Raw genomic sequence first — 21,664 nt, 5'->3', positions numbered from 1 at the left:
CCACCCGGGTCATTCCTTCAGAGTCCTGTGCCGTAAAGGGTGGATCCTGCGCACATGTGCGGGAGTGATGTCATTGCGGCTCCGGACACTCACACAGATGGAGTCTCTGAACTCAAAAGGAAGATTGGGTGAAGATGAATGCCTTGTCAGCTGTGGCAGCTCATCACTGAAAGGCTTCATTCTAAGGCAAGTTTCACATAATACGCTAGTAAGAGATGCATACTAGCACATTATGGATTCACCTTGCAGGTTACTGCTACAGGGTGGCAGCTGGGTGCAGGATCATGTATATTAGAATGTTTATTTTTCCAAAGATGTGATTTTCATATGACTTTGCTTACGCCCCGAGTCTCAGTGATGTAAGCCCTTGTACACACAGTCGGAGATTCCGATGGAATGTGTCCGATCGGACCGTTTTGTCGGATATTCCGACTGTGTGTGGTCTCCATCGGACTGTTTCCGTCGGAGTATCTGACGGACCAAGTTTTCCAACTTGTTGGTAAAATTTTCCGACAAAATGCTCCGATCGGACATACTCCGATCATGTGTAGAGAATTCCGATCGGACAAAGTGCCACGCATGCTCAGATCAAATTCCTACATCAAAGCTATTGGCTACTAGCCTGAACATAGTCCCTTCGTAACGAAATAACGTCATCACGTTCTGAACGATCGGATTTTCTGACAACTTTGTCCGACCGTGTATATGCAACAGTTTCGGACAAAATTTGGTTGTCGGAATGTCCGACCGTGTGTACAAGGGCTAAAAGATATATATGCCAAATTTCAAGAAGATTGGATAATATTTAGGGGTTGCACACATTGATCACTTTTATAAAAGCAAAGTCTGTGGGCTTCACTTGATAAGAAGTCATATACAACAATGCTGGATGAAGAAAGTCTCATTCAAGGCTTTCTAGAAGAACAAGTGAAAATGGTTTACATCCAAAATGTCCTAAAAGACGGAAGTCATCCAAGAGAAGACTACAAAGAGTTATTACAACTCTCACTCCTGTACCTAGGAGGTTGGTCTAAAAACAACTTCAGTTTCAGGATCCCAGGGGCATTGCATCAAGCAAGGTGGATGCAAAGGCAATATATGCACTTAAAATTGTCCTCTTCACTAAACAGTTGAATATTCCTCAACGACAATTGGAAGGAATGAAACGGGTTGCACATTTTGTCAGCCTCTTATATGTTCACTTTTGGCATGAGGCAATTGTAAGTCGATGGGATCCTAAGAATGATTTGGATATGCTACAGCTTTTGAGCACTTACCCATAGTGATGGACGAACTTCCGACGGGACGTTTCGCGAACGCGAAACGCGAACGGACACAAACGTTCGCGAAAACGACCGTTCGCCGCGGGCTCCATTGACTTCAATGGGAGGCGAATTTCGCAAACCTTTAGGTCGAATTTGCGGCCACGGGGTAATTATTAGGGGGTAGCACGTAGTCCCACCACCTGGACAATAGCATAATACATGTATGAGGTGAATTTGGGATCGATAACTACAAGCATTTTTTTTTTATTTGGGAAATTGTTCTGACAATTCAGGACTATGGAGCTAATGAAGGCAATGGAGGAGAGGGAAGGTCAGGGACCAGGGTAGGCAAACAAGAGGGTGCAGGAGATACAGAGCACTGACAGCAGCACCGTAATACAGAGCACTGACATCAGCACCGTGACATACAGCGCTGACAGCAGCTCCGTGACATACAGCGCTGACAGCAGCTCCGTGACATACAGCGCTGACAGCAGCTCCGTGACATACAGCGCTGACAGCAGCTCCGTGACATACAGCGCTGACAGCAGCTCCGTGACATACAGCGCTGACAGCAGCACCGTGACATACAGCGCTGACAGCAGCTCCGTGACATACAGCGCTGACAGCAGCTCCGTGACATACAGCGCTGACAGCAGCTCCGTGACATACAGCACTGACAGCAGCTCCGTGACATACAGCGCTGACAGCAGCTCCGTGACATACAGCGCTGACAGCAGCACCGTGACATACAGCGCTGACAGCAGCTCCGTGACATACAGCGCTGACAGCAGCTCCGTGACATACAGCGCTGACAGCAGCACCGTAAGCAGCCCCAGGAGGAAGTCAGCACAGCACAGGGATGGTGTGATCCCCTCATAATAAGAACCCCCAGGAGGAAGTCAGCACAGCACAGGGATGGTGGGAGCCCCTCATAATAAGAACACCCAGGAGGAAGTCAGCACAGCACAGGGATGGTGGGAACCCCTCATAATAAGCAGCCCCAGTAGAAATATGACACCGCTCAACCTCTTCAAAGAGGAGGGTAGGGGCATATAGTACGGTGTGCTTTTTTGGGTCAGGGAAGTGAGCCAAATGAATTAAGAAGGTCTGTGTGCTTGATTCCAAAAATTGTTTATAGACATATACATGGTCTACTGATCACATGTGTTGAATTCCTCCGAGATCCATGCCTCATTCATTTTTAGAAATGTGAGGTAGTTAACACTGTCGTGAGCTAGGCGAGTACGCTTATCGGTCACAATCCCCCCTGCTGCGCTGAACGTCCTTTCGGACAGGACACTGGATGAGGGGCAAGCCAACAGTTCGATTGCAAATTGGGCAAGCTCTGGCCAGAGGTCAAGCCTGCCCACCCAGTAGTCTAGGGGTTCATCACTCCTCAGAGCGTCCACATCGGCCGTTAACCCAATGTAGTCGGACACCTGACGGTCTAGGCGTTCCCTGATGCTGGATCCGGATGACACCTGTCGATGGGTCGGCTGAAAGAATGACCTCATATCCGAAGTCACCAACACATCTTCAAACCGGCCTCTTCTTGCAGGCGCTGTTGGATTGGTACCCGCAAATCCTTCTCTGGGAGTGGGAATTGCTCCTCTGCCAGCGCACGCAAAAGCAGAATGCAGCATTTCTCGAAGCAAGGCCTGGAAGTGCTGCATTCTGACAGCCCTCTGCGACGGCGGTAACATTTCCGCCATTTTGTGTTTGTACCGGGGATCTAAGTACGTTGCCACCCAGTACTGGTCCTTGACCCTCATGCTTTTTATACGGGGGTCCCTATTAAAACACTGGAGCATGAAGGCCCCCATTTGCACTCAAGCGGAAGGTATGTGGTGGTGGTGGTGTTGTTGGTGGTAGTGTCTTTGGGGGTGCACATAGCAGAGAGTGAAGAAGAGGGTGCAGATCGAGAGGATGAGGAGGGTGCAGAAGAATAAGGCTGAGTGAGCCACTCAACCAAGTCTGGTGCGTCCTTTAAAGTAATTGAACGCACCTTCTGCAACTTCCCACTTTGGCTCAAGGCTGTTGCTCCTGCCCTACCCCTACCACCCCTGCGGAAGGGCCTGCCTCTTCCTCTGCCTGTCATTTTTTAAATCACCCTGTGACAAAACTCTTAGTCCCTATACCGCTGAAGGACTGCTGCAGTATAGGGCAGCGGTCAGCAGTAGTGCACGTCAACCCTATGTATTGTGGACCGATAGCGGTCCTTACAGAACAGCAGACTGTACTGCACTCAGGCCTATGTACCGTAGCACCCTATACCAAGTTACCAGTCCTTATAAAAACTTTTGTGGACCAAGCAGGTTGTGTGTTAGTGTTTAGCAGACTGTGCGTCAGTCCCTATACCGCTGAAGGACTGCTGCAGTATAGGGCAGCGGTCAGCAGTAGTGCACGGCAACCCTATGTATTGTGGACCGATAGCGGTCCTTACAGAACAGCAGACTGTAACGCACTCAGGCCTATGTACCGTAGCACCCTATACCAAGTTACCAGTCCTTATAAGAACTTTTGTGGACCAAGCAGGTTGTGTGTTAGTGATTAGCAGACTGTACGTCAGTCCCTATACCAATGAAGGACTGCTGCAGTATAGGGCAGCGGTCAGCAGTAGTGCACGGCAACCCTATGTATTGTGGACCGATAGCGGTCCTTACAGAACAGCAGACTGTAACGCACTCAGGCCTATGTACCGTAGCACCCTATACCAAGTTACCAGTCCTTATAAGAACTTTTGTGGACCAAGCAGGTTGTGTGTTAGTGATTAGCAGACTGTACGTCAGTCCCTATACCAATGAAGGACTGCTGCAGTATAGGGCAGCGGTCAGCAGTAGTGCACGGCAACCCTATGTATTGTGGACCGATAGCAGTCCTTACAGAACAGCAGACTGTACTGCACTCAGGCCTATGTACCGTAGCACCCTATACCAAGTTACCAGTCCTTATAAAAACTTTTGTGGACCAAGCAGGTTGTGTGTTAGTGTTTAGCAGACTGTGCGTCAGTCCCTATACCGCTGAAGGACTGCTGCAGTATAGGGCAGCGGTCAGCAGTAGTGCACGTCAACCCTATGTATTGTGGACCGATAGCGGTCCTTACAGAACAGCAGACTGTAACGCACTCAGGCCTATGTACCGTAGCACCCTATACCAAGTTACCAGTCCTTATAAGAACTTTTGTGGACCAAGCAGGTTGTGTATTAGTGTTTAGCAGACTGTGCGTCAGTCCCTATACCGCTGAAGGACTGCTGCAGTATAGGGCAGCGGTCAGCAGTAGTGCACGTCAACCCTATGTATTGTGGACCGATAGCGGTCCTTACAGAACAGCAGACTGTACTGCACTCAGGCCTATGTACCGTAGCACCCTATACCAAGTTACCAGTCCTTATAAAAACTTTTGTGGACCAAGCAGGTTGTGTGTTAGTGTTTAGCAGACTGTGCGTCAGTCCCTATACCGCTGAAGGACTGCTGCAGTATAGGGCAGCGGTCAGCAGTAGTGCACGGCAACCCTATGTATTGTGGACCGATAGCGGTCCTTACAGAACAGCAGACTGTAACGCACTCAGGCCTATGTACCGTAGCACCCTATACCAAGTTACCAGTCCTTATAAGAACTTTTGTGGACCAAGCAGGTTGTGTGTTAGTGATTAGCAGACTGTACGTCAGTCCCTATACCAATGAAGGACTGCTGCAGTATAGGGCAGCGGTCAGCAGTAGTGCACGGCAACCCTATGTATTGTGGACCGATAGCGGTCCTTACAGAACAGCAGACTGTAACGCACTCAGGCCTATGTACCGTAGCACCCTATACCAAGTTACCAGTCCTTATAAGAACTTTTGTGGACCAAGCAGGTTGTGTGTTAGTGATTAGCAGACTGTACGTCAGTCCCTATACCAATGAAGGACTGCTGCAGTATAGGGCAGCGGTCAGCAGTAGTGCACGGCAACCCTATGTATTGTGGACCGATAGCAGTCCTTACAGAACAGCAGACTGTACTGCACTCAGGCCTATGTACCGTAGCACCCTATACCAAGTTACCAGTCCTTATAAAAACTTTTGTGGACCAAGCAGGTTGTGTGTTAGTGTTTAGCAGACTGTGCGTCAGTCCCTATACCGCTGAAGGACTGCTGCAGTATAGGGCAGCGGTCAGCAGTAGTGCACGTCAACCCTATGTATTGTGGACCGATAGCGGTCCTTACAGAACAGCAGACTGTAACGCACTCAGGCCTATGTACCGTAGCACCCTATACCAAGTTACCAGTCCTTATAAGAACTTTTGTGGACCAAGCAGGTTGTGTATTAGTGTTTAGCAGACTGTGCGTCAGTCCCTATACCGCTGAAGGACTGCTGCAGTATAGGGCAGCGGTCAGCAGTAGTGCACGGCAACCCTATGTATTGTGGACCGATAGCGGTCCTTACAGAACAGCAGACTGTACCGCACCCAAGCCTATGTACCGTAGCACCCTAGACAGACCAAGTTACCAGTCCTGATAAAGAGCTTTGTGGAACAAGTGAGTTGTGAATGATTAGCAGACTGCAGCAGAAGGGCAGCAGTCAAGTATAATATTCTTTCTATATTTGGAAGAAAGAATATTATACGTGTACAAGCCTATTACCGTACCACTGATACCAGTCCTGAAAAGAACCTTTGTGGAACTAATAGTAACAGCAAGTCTTTAAAATTATCCTCACTGCCTGACACACTGCTTCCTGCCTGTCCCTATACAAATTGGCAAAAAAGAGTAGGCTGGAACGATTAGCTGGAATAGCTCTTTTGTGGACCTGATAGTAACAGCTAATGATGATGATGATGATGATGATGAAGAAAGACTAATCTGGCTGAGCTGTCCCTAAAATAGCAGCATACAGCGCTCTGTCCCTTTATCTAAACTGACAAAAGAAACTCAGGCTGCTGACCTAACACCTATACCAGTCCTGAAAAGAACTTTTGTGTACCAAATAGCTAGCGTTTTCTCTGTCCCTACTCCACACAGGATCCTTTCCCTACAGTGACAGAAGAAAGAATGTAAAATGGCCACCGGATCGGGTGTATTTATAGGTTAGGGGGAATGTCCAAGTGTCCATGAGCTGTCATGTCTCAATTGGTTGTCCTGTAACACATGATAAACGTGTCACGAAAGGTTAAAGTTCTTGTATACATTAAACACGTAAGTCCGCCGGGGCGAACGACGGAAAAAGGCGTTCGAACCCGCGGACGGCGAAAGTCGGAAATTCGCCGCGAAACGACCGCCGGGCGAAACGTTCGTCCATCACTACTTACCCAGATGCAGACATAAAAAAATGTGCCCTAACAGTTGCTAAGAGACACCTTTGGTATCTGTCAGAAACAAACGCAGGATTGGCTTTTTTTGGACGAACATATTACTCGGGCTGTTAAGGAAAATATGACTAAAAATTTGGAAAACAAACCTGCAAAGAAAAAGGAAGTGAAACAATTAGAGGGTAAAAACATGTTTTTTGAAGGAGAAGACCTGAGCCATTTCGTTACTAATAAAACAAAGAGGTTCTTTGAATTGTGTGGGATCCACGATGTGACAGAATACAAGGGATTGCATCGTTCAAAGTTGATTAATATAACACATCTTTTGCCTATCATATTACCTATTAATCTTAGTGTATAGTTTTAATAGTATTTTACATTTGTGATTTCTAGTTTTCCCAATAAAAGTAATTAACATTGAAAAATCTTATTTTTTTGCCTACTTTTTCAAAACAGATCAAAGTGTGAAACCTCTAAATATTATCCAATCTTCTTGAAATTTAGTATATATATATATCTTTTACATCAGACTCGGGGCGTAAGCAAAGTCTGCAAAAATGTTACAGTTTATTTTTTTCCATTAGGAAATGAAACACCCTAACGTGTGTGTGTGTATATATATATATATATATATATATATATATATATTTTTTTTTTTTTTATTTGACTCTAGCTTCCATCAGCACCCAAAAAGAAAAGCACCTCATCCCAATTAAGATATTTTGAATAACGGGAGAACCAAAAGAAAAGGGGATTTTTACGGTGCTTAAATAATTGGAATGGATCAACAAAGAAAAAGTGCAATGCATAAAAACAATTATTTTATTCTCATATATTAAAACTAACACATAACATGTGTTGCGTAGATATCTACAGATACAAAAGTTACAGAAGATGACTGGTCCACATAGTAAAAGGATTGAAGTGCTTGTGATCGATTATCCCGACATGTTTCGCAATAGCTTCTTCAGGGGATATACAAGCTAATAGCAAATAGCAACAAGAACAAAAATTAATTACAATCAATACATTGATAACAAAATACAATTAGTGCATACAATGTTGGTATGACACATTACTGTAACCTCCACACCTAGAGCTTCAAGGGGGCGCTTACCCTCCCTTCCAATCCACCGTCTCGCACAGAAGCACCAGTCTTGATATAATAAAAGTGTGCAGAACCACTCATTTAACAGCTGGGCAAGATGGCTCAGGAGGGCATAGACGGGAGCCAGTCTGGACAATGATAAAAAAACGTAGTCCATTTCTCTCCCCCTTCCTCCAGGACATGCGCAGTGCCGTCAGGAGTGTCCGCATCGAGCCGGTGACGTCAGACGCCGGCTCGATGGACGGGAGGATATAAGGCTGGCTCCATTTAGCGGGAGCTATTGGTCATCTTCTGTAACTTTTGTATCTGTAGATATCTACGCAACACATATTATGTGTTAGTTTTAATATATGAGAATAAAATAATTGTTTTTATGCATTGCCCTTTTTCTTTGTTGATCCATTCCAATTATTTAAGCACCGTAAAAATCCCCTTTTCTCTTGGTTCTCCCATTATTAAGAAAAAACTTAAATAAATAAATAAATAAATTATATATATATATATATATATATATATATATATATATATATAATATGAATATTCAACTGTTTAGTGACGAGGACGATTTTAAGTGCATATACTGCCTTTGCCATCCACCTTGCTATATATATATATATATATATATATATATATATATATATATATATATATATATATATACATACATACACACAGTATCTCACAAAAGTGAGTACACCCCTCACATTCAAATCTTTTCATGTGACAACACTGAAGAAATGGCACTTTGCTACAATGTAAAGTAGTGAGTGTGAGTGTACAGCTTGTATAACAGTGTAAATTTGCTGTCCCCTCAAAATAACTCAACACTTAGCCATTAATGTCTAAACCGCTCGCAACAAAAGTGAGTACACCCCTAAGTGAAAATGTCTCAAATTGGGCCCAATTAGCCATTTTCCCTCCTCGGTGTCATGTGACTCGTTAGTGTTACCAGGTCTCAGGTGTGAATGGGGAGCAGGTGTATTAAATTTGGTGTTATAGCTCTCAGGCCGCGTACACACGCGGGGACTGTTCGCTCAACTTTGTCCGTCAAACAGTTTCAGCGGACAGTCCGCTCAAAATTAGCATGGACGGACTTGCCCACACACGACGAACGAACAGTCCGCTGAAACCGTGCGCGATGACGTGAACGGCACGTACGACGGGACTAGAAAACGACGTCCTATACACTGCAATGCAACCTTCGGCGTGTAAATTCTTTCTGAGCATGCGCGAGACTTAGTTTGACGAACAAGCCTACACACGGGCGGACTGTCCGCTCAAACCAAGTTGCAGCGGACAGTTTTTCGGAATTTCCGAAAAACTTTGTTCGTCAGACTGTCCGCTGAAACTGTCCCCTGAAAGCCCACACACGAGCGGACTGTCTGCCGAAACACTGTTCAGCGGACAAAGTTGAGCGAACAGTCCCCGCGTGTGTACGCGGCCTTACTCTCTCACACTGGTCACTGGAAGTTCAACATGGCACCTCATGGCACTCAGAACTCTGAGGATCTGAAAAAAAAGAATTGTTGCTCATAAAGATGGCCTAGGCTATAAGAAGATTGCCAAGACCCTGAAACTGAGCTGCAACACGGTGGTCAAGACCATATAGCAGTTTACCAGGACAGGTTCCACTCAGAACAAGCCTCGTCATGGTCAAAGAAGTTGAGTGCACGTGCTCAGCGTCATATCCAGAGGTTGTCTATGGGAAATAGATGTACGAGTGCTGCCAGCAGTGCTGCAGAGGTTGAAGGGGTGGCCGATCAACCTGTCAGTGCTCAGACTATATGCCACACACTGCATCAAATTGGTCTGCATGACTGTTGACCCAGAAGGAAGCCTCTTCTAAAGATGATGCACAAGAAAGCCTGCAAATAGTTTGCTGAAATCAAGCACACTAAGGACATGAATTACTGGAACCATGTCCTGTGGTCTGATGAGACCAAGATAAACTTATTTGGTTCAGATGGTGTCAAGTGTGTGTGGCGGCAACCAGGTGAGGAGTACAAAGACAAGTGTGCCTTGCCTACAGTCAAGCATGGTGGTGGGAGTGTCATGGTCTGGGGCTGTATGACTGCTGCCGGAACTGGGGAGCTACAGTTCATTGAGGAAACCATGAAAGCCAACATGTACTGTGACATACTGAAGCATGATCCTTTCCCTTCAGAGACTGGCCCACAGGGCAGTATTCCAACATGATAACAAACCCAAACACACCTTCAAGACGACCACTGCCTTGCTAAAGAAGCTGAGGGTAAAGATGATGGACTGGCCAAGCATGTCTCCAGACCTAAACCCTATTGAGCATCTGTGGGACATCCTTAAACAGAAGTTGGAAGAGCGCTAAATCTCTAACATCCACCAGCTCTGTGATGTGATCATGGAGGTGTGGAAGAGGACTCCAGTGCAGGCCTCAGCGGCAGGAGCAAGAAGAATGGAGGATCTGAAGTTACCCTCCATCCGCCAACACCAGTGACAACACGCTGCCACACCATGCACTCTGCTTTGGGGAGGGTACAAATTATGAAAATGAGCTACCATGTGCAGCCACCGCACCCACTCGTCTCCACCTCCCTTGGTCTCAGCATTCAGCAGACTCCGGCAGCTGACTCCAGCCCTTCTCTGGTCCTCCTCCAGACCCTGCACTTTCTGCTTCCCAGCTTCACCTTTTTCCCAACAGCATCACAAGGTAATGGGGGTGTACTGTGATGTAAGAGAAGGTGGAGGACTCTTGACTTGTGATGGTGGAGGGGTTATTGACATCGGATGTGTGTGTGTGGTTGGGTGCGATACAACCGGCCCTTTGAGGACAGTCAAAACTCTGATGTGGCCCATAATGAAATTAATTTTGGCACCCCTGCTCTAGATGGTGACAAGAATACTTTTTTGAAAATTTTGGATTTTGGATTGCTTAGATAACATGGTCATTATTGTTCATGATAGACGCGGACTGTCCCTGGTTGGGGGACGATGCACTTTTTTTTTTAGTTGTTTTGATGCAAACCCTTAAAATAAAGAATAATAAAAAAAAAACATTAGAGACAATTATTTCTTTAAAATTTTGTAAAACACCCAATGATATATAGAAAAATGCAATGATAGTTTCTGCATTTTATAATCACATTTGCAAGAAAGGAGATTTAATTCCAACATTCAGTTGCCTAGAGCAACCAGCTGTTATGTGATAACCCCCATACTACACACGTATGCAAAACGACATTGCTATTGGTCACCCATCAGTTGTTTTTATAAAGACGAATTGTTCCTTCTTGCAGGACAAAGAATTGGCTTTGCAAAGGATGTTCGTACTATAATGGCATGCATGATGAAGCACTATTTCCCTGATAAAAGCTGCCCTTCAGGAAATGAAATGGCTTTTATCGTTTCTTGCACAGTTTACACAACACGCTGTGTGTTATCACAAATTACACTTTCCCAACAACTGCTTTCAAGATTCTCCACACCTAACAAGCAACACATTGCTGCATAACCCTCGCCTATCTATGACAATGTGGAGTTCAATCCAATCCTTTTATTTAGTTTTTTGTATGGAACGGGTCTGAACTTATGGATGGTTTCTATTGCTGTCTGAGTTACCTGCTAAGGGATCACCCTTTAAATCCTGTGCTGATCACACAACAGGAAATCCCCCCCAAGCGAGGGGAAATCTCAACTTTGCCAACTGTCACAGGTTTTACTGCTCTATTGATAACTGTCAGTAGTTGGATTTCCTTTCACTTTCTGTCCATGTGACAATGAAGCTAGCTATACTCGACTCAGATTTAGTAGGGCTAAATAAGCTGAAATTGAAGCTGTGGGTGGCCTTATCGACAATTTTCTGCCTGGCTTCCTCGATTTTGAAGTTGAAATATGTCGAGGTGCATGGAAAAGTGTCAGCTGAACAGTGACTGCGTCTAATCAGATGCAATCACTGTTCGGGTATTCAGAAAGCCATGGGTGCTGTTTTAATACAATGGCCAGCAGTGGATAGTCCTGCATCCATGTTGTTTAGTGTGGATATAAAAAATCCATTAACTTCTCTAATTCAGCCTGCAGAGCTAAACAAGAGAGTTCTAAACCCCCACAACCACCAGCTAGGGTTGTGGGGAAGAGGTCCTTGTCCTCATCAACATGGGGACATGATGCTTTGGAGGGGCATGTGGCCTGGTATGGTTCAGTTGCTCGTCTCCTCCCTTTTCTGACCTGCCGGGCTGCATGGTATGGATTTTGGGGGGGACTCCACGTTAATTTTTTTTAACTGTGGCATGGGGTTCCAATCAAAATCAATACCTGACCCGGGTTGAGTGGCTGGCATGCTCCATTCTGAACACAGTAGGTTGCCCACTTGCTACAGATTCCATTCAGAGAATGCTTTGCATTTTCTGAATGAATGAAAAGCAAGCCTGATTGGATGAGGTGGAGGATGTGATGTCACAGCCATGCCTTTTCACCTTGCCAAATCAGAGAACACATTGCATTTATTCAGAAACTGCAAAGCATTTTCAAAATAGCACTGGTTCTCTGCAGCAGGCCTCCTTTGTTCAGAATGTAGCAGGCCAGCCACTCAACACGGAACCTGGAAGCAATTGTAGATCACTGGAATAGGTGTGTCTATTTCCAGCTTTCAGGGGCATCAGCCATGTATAGTATATGCAGATTTACATTGGTCCTACATGAATAAAAATATTTGTACCTGGAATTCATCTTTATATTTCCTGGCTGAAAGTGGCATTAGTATTTTTCTTCAAGCACAGGGCACACGGTTCTATAACAAAGAAAAATCCCCAGCATCCTTCCAGACAAACATGCTGTCTGTAGGGATTAGCAAGGAGTGAGTACAGGGATACCAAGGATGCTCTTCTTTACACTCTCTGCTTCTTCTGCCATATCCAAGTGTTTAGTGGGAACCTGTGGGTCATTACTGTTTCCAGTGATGTTTAGGGCTATAGAAACAATGATTTTAGGAATGAAAACTGCTGGATGGCATGCTTCAATAGCACAATAACAGTGTTTACATTTTTTTTTAGGGTTGCCCTTTCATTTTCGTTAACAAGTAACTGAACTTATGCCAGTAGTAATTTGTTTCAAGTCCCTTCTATGAACACAAATAAAATCATTGTGAAGTGTATACGTCTTACCATTTGAATACCAGATTCAGCCACTCACAGATTAGTCCTAACCACAGAACAGTGACTCCAAGTCTGCGCTGGAGGGCGTATGCCAGAGGAAAGTACAGGATAAATATAGTGCCAGGGTCACCCAGGTAAGTCAGCCACAACCAGAATTCTTCAGAACCATGAAGGAGCTCCTGCAAGGTCCCAGCAAATGCAGCACCAGTGGTGTGTATGTCATCCATCTACAAGAGATCATAATATAATGAAATACATTTTGCAAACTACAGTACTGAGCTGTATTTAGTTATTTAGTTTCTGAGGTTTTTCAAGTCCTCAAGTAGAACTATGGCCTTCCATTAAGAAAAAATACCTTCTACAGCACTTCATTTATTGTAATATTAGTTAAGAGGACCTGGACCTAAAAAGTGAAGATTTGCTATGTTATAAAGAACACAGAATTGTTAATTGTGACTAAGCAGTATCTTAAAATGTCCACCTTTTGTCTTAAATTTCTCATGGAAATCTTCCTGTGCCTAAACCTCAACCTGTATATCTGCAGAGTGTAATTATCTTCAGCACAACTCTCTGACTGCTTGTTACACAATTTGGAGTGAGATTTGGTGATGTTAATATTCCTGCTGCACATTGTTCTCCTTGCTGGAGAGGAAGCTGTACCTGAGGACCTGTGGTGCAGGAATCTCCCTATTTCTTCTTCATGATTCTATAGCTCTGAGCTACCTCCACCACTGCCACTGTTTCTTAATCATTAGCCCTTGTACACACGGTCGGAGATTCCGACGGATTGTGTCTGATCGGACCGTTTTGTCGGATATTCCGATTGTGTGTGGTTTCCATCGGACTGTTTCCGTCGGAGTATCCGACAGACCAAGTTTTCCAACTTGTTGGTAAAATTTTCAGACAAAATTCTCCAATCGGACATACTCCGATCATGTGTAGAGAATTCCGATCGGACAAAGTGCCACGCATGCTCAGATCAAATTCCTACATCAAAGCTATTGGCTACTAGCTTGAACGTAGTCCCGTCGTAACGAAATAACGTCATCACGTTCTGAACGATCGGATTTTCCGACAACTTCATCCGACCGTGTGTATACAACAGTTTCGGGCAAAAATCAGACGGATTTGGTTGTCGGAATGTCCGACCGTGTGTACAAGGGTTTAGACTGCTCTGATGTGAGGGATCAAAGCCCTGCTTCTCTACCAAGATGGCCACCTCCATGAAGAGACAAAATGCATAACAAGGCATAGAGTTATGCAAAATGCATAACAAGTCAGTAATGCAAAAAAAAAATCAGCTGCAGAGAAGCTGCAGACAAAACGGGTGATTTGATTGTGACTATTTGGCCACAGCTTTCACAGCTCCGGTCCTCTTTAAAGGGATTGTAAAGACAGAAGTTTTTTTTTTTTTTTTATCTTAATGCATTCTATGCATTAAGATAAAAAAAACCTTCTGTGTGTAGCAGCCCCCCTAATACTTACCTGAGCCCCATCTCTATCCAGAGATGTGACCAAGTGCCTCGGCCGTCCGGGACTCTCCCTGCTGATTGGCTGAGAAACAGCAGCGGTGCCATTTGCTCCTCCTGCTGTCAAAGTCAGTTAGCCAATCAGGTGAGAGAGGGGGCAGGGCCAAACCACAGACCTGTGTCTGAATGGACACACACAGAGCTAGGGCTTGGATCGGGTCCCCCCTCATAACAAGCTACTTGCTGTGGGGGTATTTGACAGGAGGAAAGGGGCAGGAGCACCGGAGAAGGACCTGAGAAAAGGAGGATCCAGGCTGCTCTGTGCAAAATAATTTCAGAGAACAGGTAAGTATAACGTTTATTATTATGAAGGGGAAAAAAAAGAGACTTTAGTATCACTTTAATTTCAAGGATTTATAGGCTGATTCTTTACATTCTTTTCTAATATATAATAATAAACATTTAATGCATGACAAAGGATGCACAGATCCTGCACAGATGATTCTGATTCAGAGATCCCTCTCATGCCACGTACACACAACCGGACTTTTGGACAGACTAGGCCCGACGGTCTTCCCGACGGACTTTCTGAGCGAACTGACTTAATTTTCCAAAAAATTGTGACAAAAAATGAAAACTTAAAAAAACTCGCCATGCCTCTTACTAAATACCTTAGCCCTTGTACACACGGTCGGACATTCTGATGGCAAATGTCTGATCGGACCGCATGCTCACAATAAAATTATGAAACGGAAGCGCATTCTCTTTTTCTTTACAATGCTACAAGAATTAAGTTGTTTTGCTGCTCATATTCACATACACTTCTCCCAAACTTATTTCTTTATTCTTTTTACTCATTTCATCAATACAATATTTTAATTCGTCACATCTCCCCAATCTTTTATTTATTTATTTATTTTTTGATAATTTTGTGGTTAGTTTTTTTCATCAACATCTCCTTTTTTGACAGTTTGCTCATCTTCGCAGTTTTTTTGTTGTGTTTTGTGTGTCAACTTACCACAACACCATTATTATCTTTTAATTTTATTGTTTTCTTTTTTAATCTAGAGGAGGTTGTTTGGTGTTGGTGCCCCTTGTTATTCATTTGACTTTGTATTTTTGAAATGTACCTGCTTACTCACAAATAAACTGTCCTTTTATAGGCAAGTATTTCTTCAACCAAAAAAAACCTTTATTTAGGTGTCAGTAACAAATAAAGAGGGAGGCAGCGCTGGAGAAACTGGGGAGATTAGCGAAGCCTTTGGCCCCCAGGGCACACATCAACTATTTAAATGCAAAAATTGGTGGGCAGAGAAGTACATATTTGAGGGAGAGCAGTCTGGTCCTGAAGTCCAAGAAACCCGGAACAGCAGCAGATGACATCTATGTCCCCAGGCTGTGGTACTACAAGAGGCTGCATCTTCTGTCAGACCAGACTGAACCCAGGCCATCACTATCTGATCTTCCTTCCACGCTTCCTTCCAGGCTGTGGCTGTGGTGCTGGAGGTGTGGCAGAAGGAGGAGGAGGAGGAGGAGCATGGTCCAAATCACACAAGTGTGTTGCTTGTGTGATTTGGCCCAACAACCCCTTGTTGAGGGTGTGGATGATGAGCTCCTCACACAAGATCTGTTGCCCCTCCTCCATTTGCTGGAGTTTGCAGGCAGCCAAGGCGGCAAAGGCCTCTTGATATGTGGGGGTGGCTTTGAGGGCCAATAAAGCCTCCCCGATGAGCTTCAGAGCCGACTCCTCCACATACCTCCCCTTTCTGGCCCTTTTGTGTGGAAGGCGGAGGGGAGGGACCTGGGATTCAGTCAGGCTCCTCCGACTGCCCACCGATTGGCTGCCGCTTACCCCTGCCTCCTCCTGGCTGCCACTTTCCACAGCCACCTCCTGGCTGCTGCATTCCACACCCTCCTCCTGGCTGATGTCTTCCTGTGTATGAAAAAGGGACAAAGTTTTTGTTTTTGGATCATCAAACACACACACAATTTTCAGCTCAAGACTGTTGCAAATTGTTAACAAATTGTTAACAGATAGAAAAGACTATCATTCTGAGCCCAGCATTTTTCATTATTGGCCCAAAGGTTTTGCCCACTACTGTCTATTGATATGTGAAACACTTTCTCAAATCAGCAATTAGTGAGCAAAAATCAAGTTAACATCATTCATTTTTACTCCCAAAATATGTAGAACAATACTATACCTGGCTCAAGCTGGGCTCCTCCAGTTCTTCCTGAGTGGAAGGCCCAGGTTGGGCGTCGGAAGACTCAGCAGGGGTGGAATGTAGCATAGAAGGAAGGGTAGAGAGGGATTCCCTGACATCAGCCTGGTCTGATAAAAAATGCATCCTCTCGTAGTACCACAGCCTGGAGACATAAACGTCATCTTCTGCAGCTCCAGATTGCATGGACTTCAGCACCTTCTTTCGCTCCCTCCCTCCTCAGGCCCCCAATTTTCATTCTTAAATAGGTGATGTCTGCCCTGGGGACCACCGGCTTCACAAACTCCAGCAGTTTCTCCATCGCTGCCTGCCTCTTTAATTTGTTACATTGTCTGGAATATCAATGGCCCCCCTACCCACAAAGTACTCCATGTATTGGTTTCTGACCTTGCGGGCGCTTTGGGGGGGGGGGGGCAAGACAGGATATGCAGCTTCAAGGGCCGTGAGGTTCACATTTTCCGGCAAGTCTGCATCAGGGCCAACTGAGGCCACATAGTTTACGGATTTTTTTTTTTTAAAAACTGTGCAGAACGCAGTAGGCAAGCACTTTATGATTTAGTTTATATTCTGCCAAGTGGATTGGCATCAAAAATAGGCGGAACCGGCTGGCCATTATCCCGAAAGTGTTCTCCACGACTCTTCTGGCTCTGGCCAGCTGGAAATTAAAGATCCTCTGATCCGGGGTGAGGGTCCTCATCGGGAAAGGCCGCATCAGATGGTTTGCCAGAGCAAACGCCTCATCCGCGACGAAAATGAACGGGAGTCCTTCTACATTCTCCTCTGGAGGTGGCAAGCCCAGACTGCCACTCTGGAGACACCAGTAGAATTCCGTCCGTGCGAACACTCCACCATCCGACATCCGTCCATTTTGCCCCACGTCCACATACAGAAAGTCATAGGTCGCTGACACCAAGCCTAAAGTATAAGGTCCCCTTATCAGATTCATCACCCCCCCATCCCACCCCATCTGATGGGCCATTGCAAAAAATGAGGGGGGGGGTGTTTTGAACAGGTAACCCTCTCCATTTCATTGAGAGCTGAATAAATAATGTGTGATACTTTGGCCAGCCCCTCCTTACTTGCACTATTGGCAGCCCACCGGACAGGTAAGAAGTGTCATAATACAAAAAAAAGGAACAAATGGAAGCACATTTTGACATTCTGCTATTACTTATCAAGATAATAATAGGAGAAAAAAAACTTAAAACTGTAGCATTTGAAAGTATTGAGGCAGGCCCTTGTACTACATGCTTTGGTGAATTCATCCATAAATATGACCAGAAAAAAAAGGTAAGTGTAGTGTGTATTGGGTTTGGCAAAGTCAGCAGATAGAGGATTGCTATCAGCTGACCTAGCAGTTGGGGGGAGGGGGGTTCCTAATGAGTTTGGCCCAACCAAAAAAAAATAATCTGGCACTCTGCATGAATTTAAGCACACACATAACATTTGTACACATTTTAGGGGGTGTTTAGGGGAAAGCAATACTATGGAGCTGACAAAATACATTGCTGAGTGACTAGACTATAGGTTTATGGCCCCAGAAGAGCATGCTGGGGAAGTTAGTGAAGGCAAATATGCATGAAGGACAAAAAAGGAAAAGAAACTTGAAAAGCTTCCAGCATGCATGAGAACAAAGGGGCACAGCATATCAATTAGAGCATATTGCAATCATGGTAATTAGGGAATGAGGAAAGAAATACAACACATTAGCAAACATTAAATACATAGAATGTGAGGTTAAAGGAGAAAACTTACCTTCATATAGTCCTTCTGCAGGACCTGAATAATGGCAGAACAGGTCTCTGGAATAATGATTCCTAGACCCTGGGGGGAGATGCCTGTTGAGAACTTGAGGTCCTGAAGGCTTCTCCCTGTCGCCAAGTAGCGCAACGTGGTGATGAGCCTCTGCTCCGGAGTGATGGCTTGCTGCATGCAGGTATCCTGCCTGCTAATATAAGGGGACAGCAAAGACAGCAGACAGTGAAAAACAGGGTCCGTCGTCCGGAGATAATTCCTGAAATCATCAGGATTATTCTCCCGGATCTCACGAAGCAAAGGCATGTGCGAGAACTGGTCACGCTGGCGCAACCAATTCTTGGTCCACGAACTCCTCCTCGCCCTGTTCATGGACCGGGCTTGTGTCAAAGCTAAAAGCCCAACACCAAGCCCCTGCACAGCACAAACTCTACGACGAGTACGTACACGAAACATGGCTTAAAACGGTCGGCTGGTCAGAACGGACAACAGAAAGCACCGATAAACAGCAAGGCCTGAAAGAACGACCTGAAAAGCAGAAACGAGCAGACAATAAGCAATGAAAATCAAAGCGTACTATACCAAGATATAGTCCACAATGAGCAACAAATGCTAACTGACTACACGCACTGATAAGCAGATACGCAACGACAAGCACAAACTGAAGAGCAGTAACGAACTGAAGCACAAATCTGAAAAGCGCGAATAGTCTCTAACCAAACTTCTACTAACATGTGATAAACACGAGATCAGCAGAAGGAGCCCAAAGGGTGCCGGACGTGGTGCTGAACTTCCCTTTTCTAGTCCCGACGTACGTGGCTTACGTCACCGCGTTCTTGCCAACCGGAAATTCCGACAACTTAGTCCGACCGTGTGTATGCAACACCACTTCCGGACTACTTCTGGACTAAATCTGTCTGAATTTATCCGATGGATTTGGTTGTCGGAAAGTCCGACCGTGTGTACAAGGGCTAAGACTGACTACTTTCCAAAAATTGGTAATTTGGGGGTATTTGCACTGTCCCGGCATTTTTTGGGCCTAAAGAAATTAGATAGGTGATCAGTACATTGGGATTGATCAATTTTCAGATGTACAGTGCATCCAGAAAGTATTCACAGTGCTTCACTTTTTCTACGTTTTGATATGTTATTCTAAAATGGATTAAATTCCTTATTTTCCTCAAAATTCTACAAACAATACCCCATATTGACAATGTATAAGAAGCCTGTTTGAAATCTTTGCAAATTTATTAATAATAAAAAAGGAAACAATCTCATGTACATAAGTATTCACAGCATTTGCCATGATACTCAAAATTGGGCTCAGGTGCATCCTGTTTCCACTGATCATCCTTGAGATGTTTCTATAATTTGATTGGACTCCACCTGTGGTAAATTCAGTTGATTGCACATGATTTGGAAAGGCACCTCCTGTCCCATATAAGATCCCACAGTTAACAGTGCATGTCAAAGCATAAACAAAGCCATGAAGTCCAAGGAATTGTCTGTAGACCTCCGAGACAGGATTGTATTCAGGCACAGATCTGGGGAAGGGTACAGAAAAATGTCTGCAGCATTGAAGGTCCCAATGAGCACAGTAGCCTCCATCATCCTTAAATTGAAGAAGTCTGGAACCACCAGGACTCTTCCTAGTGCGGGCCGCCTGGCTAAACTGAGCGATCGGGGGAGAAGGGCCTTAGTCAGGGAGGTGACCAAGAATCCGATGGTCTCCCTGACATAGTTCCAGTGTTTCTCTGTTGAGAGATGAGAACCTTCCAGAAAAACAACCATCTCTGCAGCATTCCACCAATCAGGCCTGTATGGTAGAGTGGCCAGATGGAAGCCACACCTCAGTAAAAGGCACATACCAGCCACCTGGAGTTTTCCAAAAGGCACCTGAAGGACTCTCAGACCACGAGAAACAAAATTCTCTGGTCTGATGAAACAAAGATTGAACTCTTTGGCCTTAATGGCAATCATCGTGTCTGGAGGAAACAAGGCACCGTTCATCACCTGGCCAATACCATCCCTACAGTGAAGCATGGTGGTGGCAGCATCATGCTGTGGGGACGTTTTTCAGAGGCAGGAACTTGAAGAATAGTCAGGATTGAGGGAAAGATGAATGCAACATTGTACAGAGACATGCTTGATGAATACCTGCTCCAGAGTGCTCTGGACCTCAGACTGGGGCGAAGGTTCATCTTCCCACAGAACAACGACCCTAAGCACACAGCCAAGATAACAAAGGAGTGCCTTCAGGACAACTCTGTGAATGTCCTTGAGTGGCCCAGTCAGAGCCCAGACTTGAACCCGATTGAACATCTCTGCAGAGAGCTGAAAATGGCTGTGCACCAATGCTCCCCATCCAACCTGATGGAACTTGAGAGGTTCTGCAAAGAAGAAAGGCGAGAAATTGCCCAAAAATAGGTGTGCCAAGCTTGTAACATCATACTCAAAAAGACCTTAGGCTGTAATTGGTGCCAAAGGTGCTTCAAGAAAGTATTGGGCAAAGGCTGTGAATACTTACAGTATGTACATGGGATTTTTTTTTGTTTTTTATTTTTAATAAATTTGCAAAGATTTCAAACTTTTTTCACATTGTCATTATGAGGTATTGTTTGTAGACTTTTGAGGAAAATAATGAATTTAACCACTTGCTTACTGGGCACTTAAACCCCCCTCAGTCCCAGACCAATTTTCAGCTTTCAGCGCTGATGCACTTTGAATGACAATTGCGCGGGCATACAACACTGTACCCAAATGAAATTTTTATCATTTTTTTCCCACAAATAGAGCTTTCTTTTGGTGGTATTTAATTACAGCTGGGAGTTTTATTTTTTGCTAAACAAACAAAAAAAGATGCAAAAAAAAAAAATCATGTTTTAATAGTTTGTTATAAAATTTTGCAAACGGGTCATTTTTTCTCCTTCATTGAAGTGCGCTGATTAGGCGGCACTGATGGCTGCATTGGTGGGCACTGATGGGCTGCATTGGTGGGCACTGATAGGCTGCATTGGTGGGCACTGATAGGCTGCACTGGTGGGCACTGATAGGCATAGTTAAGGCGGCACTAATAGGCACAGATAAGGCGGCACCGATGGGCACAGATAAGGCGGCACTGATGGGCAAAGATGGGCACAGATAAGATGGCATGGATGGGTGGCACGGATAAGTGGCACGGATGGGTGGCACGGATGGGCACTGATAGGTACCACTGATAGATGGGACTGATGGGCACTGATAGGTGGCACTGATAGGTGGCTCTGATAGGTGGCACTGCTGGGCACTGATGGGCGGCACTGCTGGGCACTGATGGGCGGCACTGCTGGGCACTGATGGGCGGCACTGGGGTGCAGCACCTTTGAGGCACATTGTGGGCACTGTGGGTGGCACTGTTGGTGGCACTGCTGGATGGCACTGTGGGTGGCACT

General features: G+C 45.1%; 1 protein-coding gene across 1 annotated transcript in view; it reads right to left on the bottom strand.

Annotated features, from left to right (window-relative positions):
* The window catches only part of G6PC3 (glucose-6-phosphatase catalytic subunit 3), an 80,175-nt gene that overhangs the window by 22,467 nt on the left and 36,044 nt on the right, over positions 1 to 21,664 (bottom strand). The window contains exon 2 of the mRNA XM_077460039.1: positions 12,797 to 13,014. Within this exon, the coding sequence (XP_077316165.1) occupies positions 12,797 to 13,014 (218 nt within the window). The remainder of the gene's footprint in view (positions 1 to 12,796; positions 13,015 to 21,664) is intronic.

This window comes from Lithobates pipiens, unplaced genomic scaffold, assembly GCF_037356315.1.
Source record: "Lithobates pipiens isolate NorthernLeopardFrog02 unplaced genomic scaffold, aLitPip1_a1.2 Scaffold_28, whole genome shotgun sequence".
NCBI lineage: Eukaryota > Metazoa > Chordata > Amphibia > Anura > Ranidae > Lithobates > Lithobates pipiens.
The sequence above is the reverse complement of the archived record's forward strand: the minus strand, read 5'-3'. Positions and strand labels throughout refer to the sequence as shown.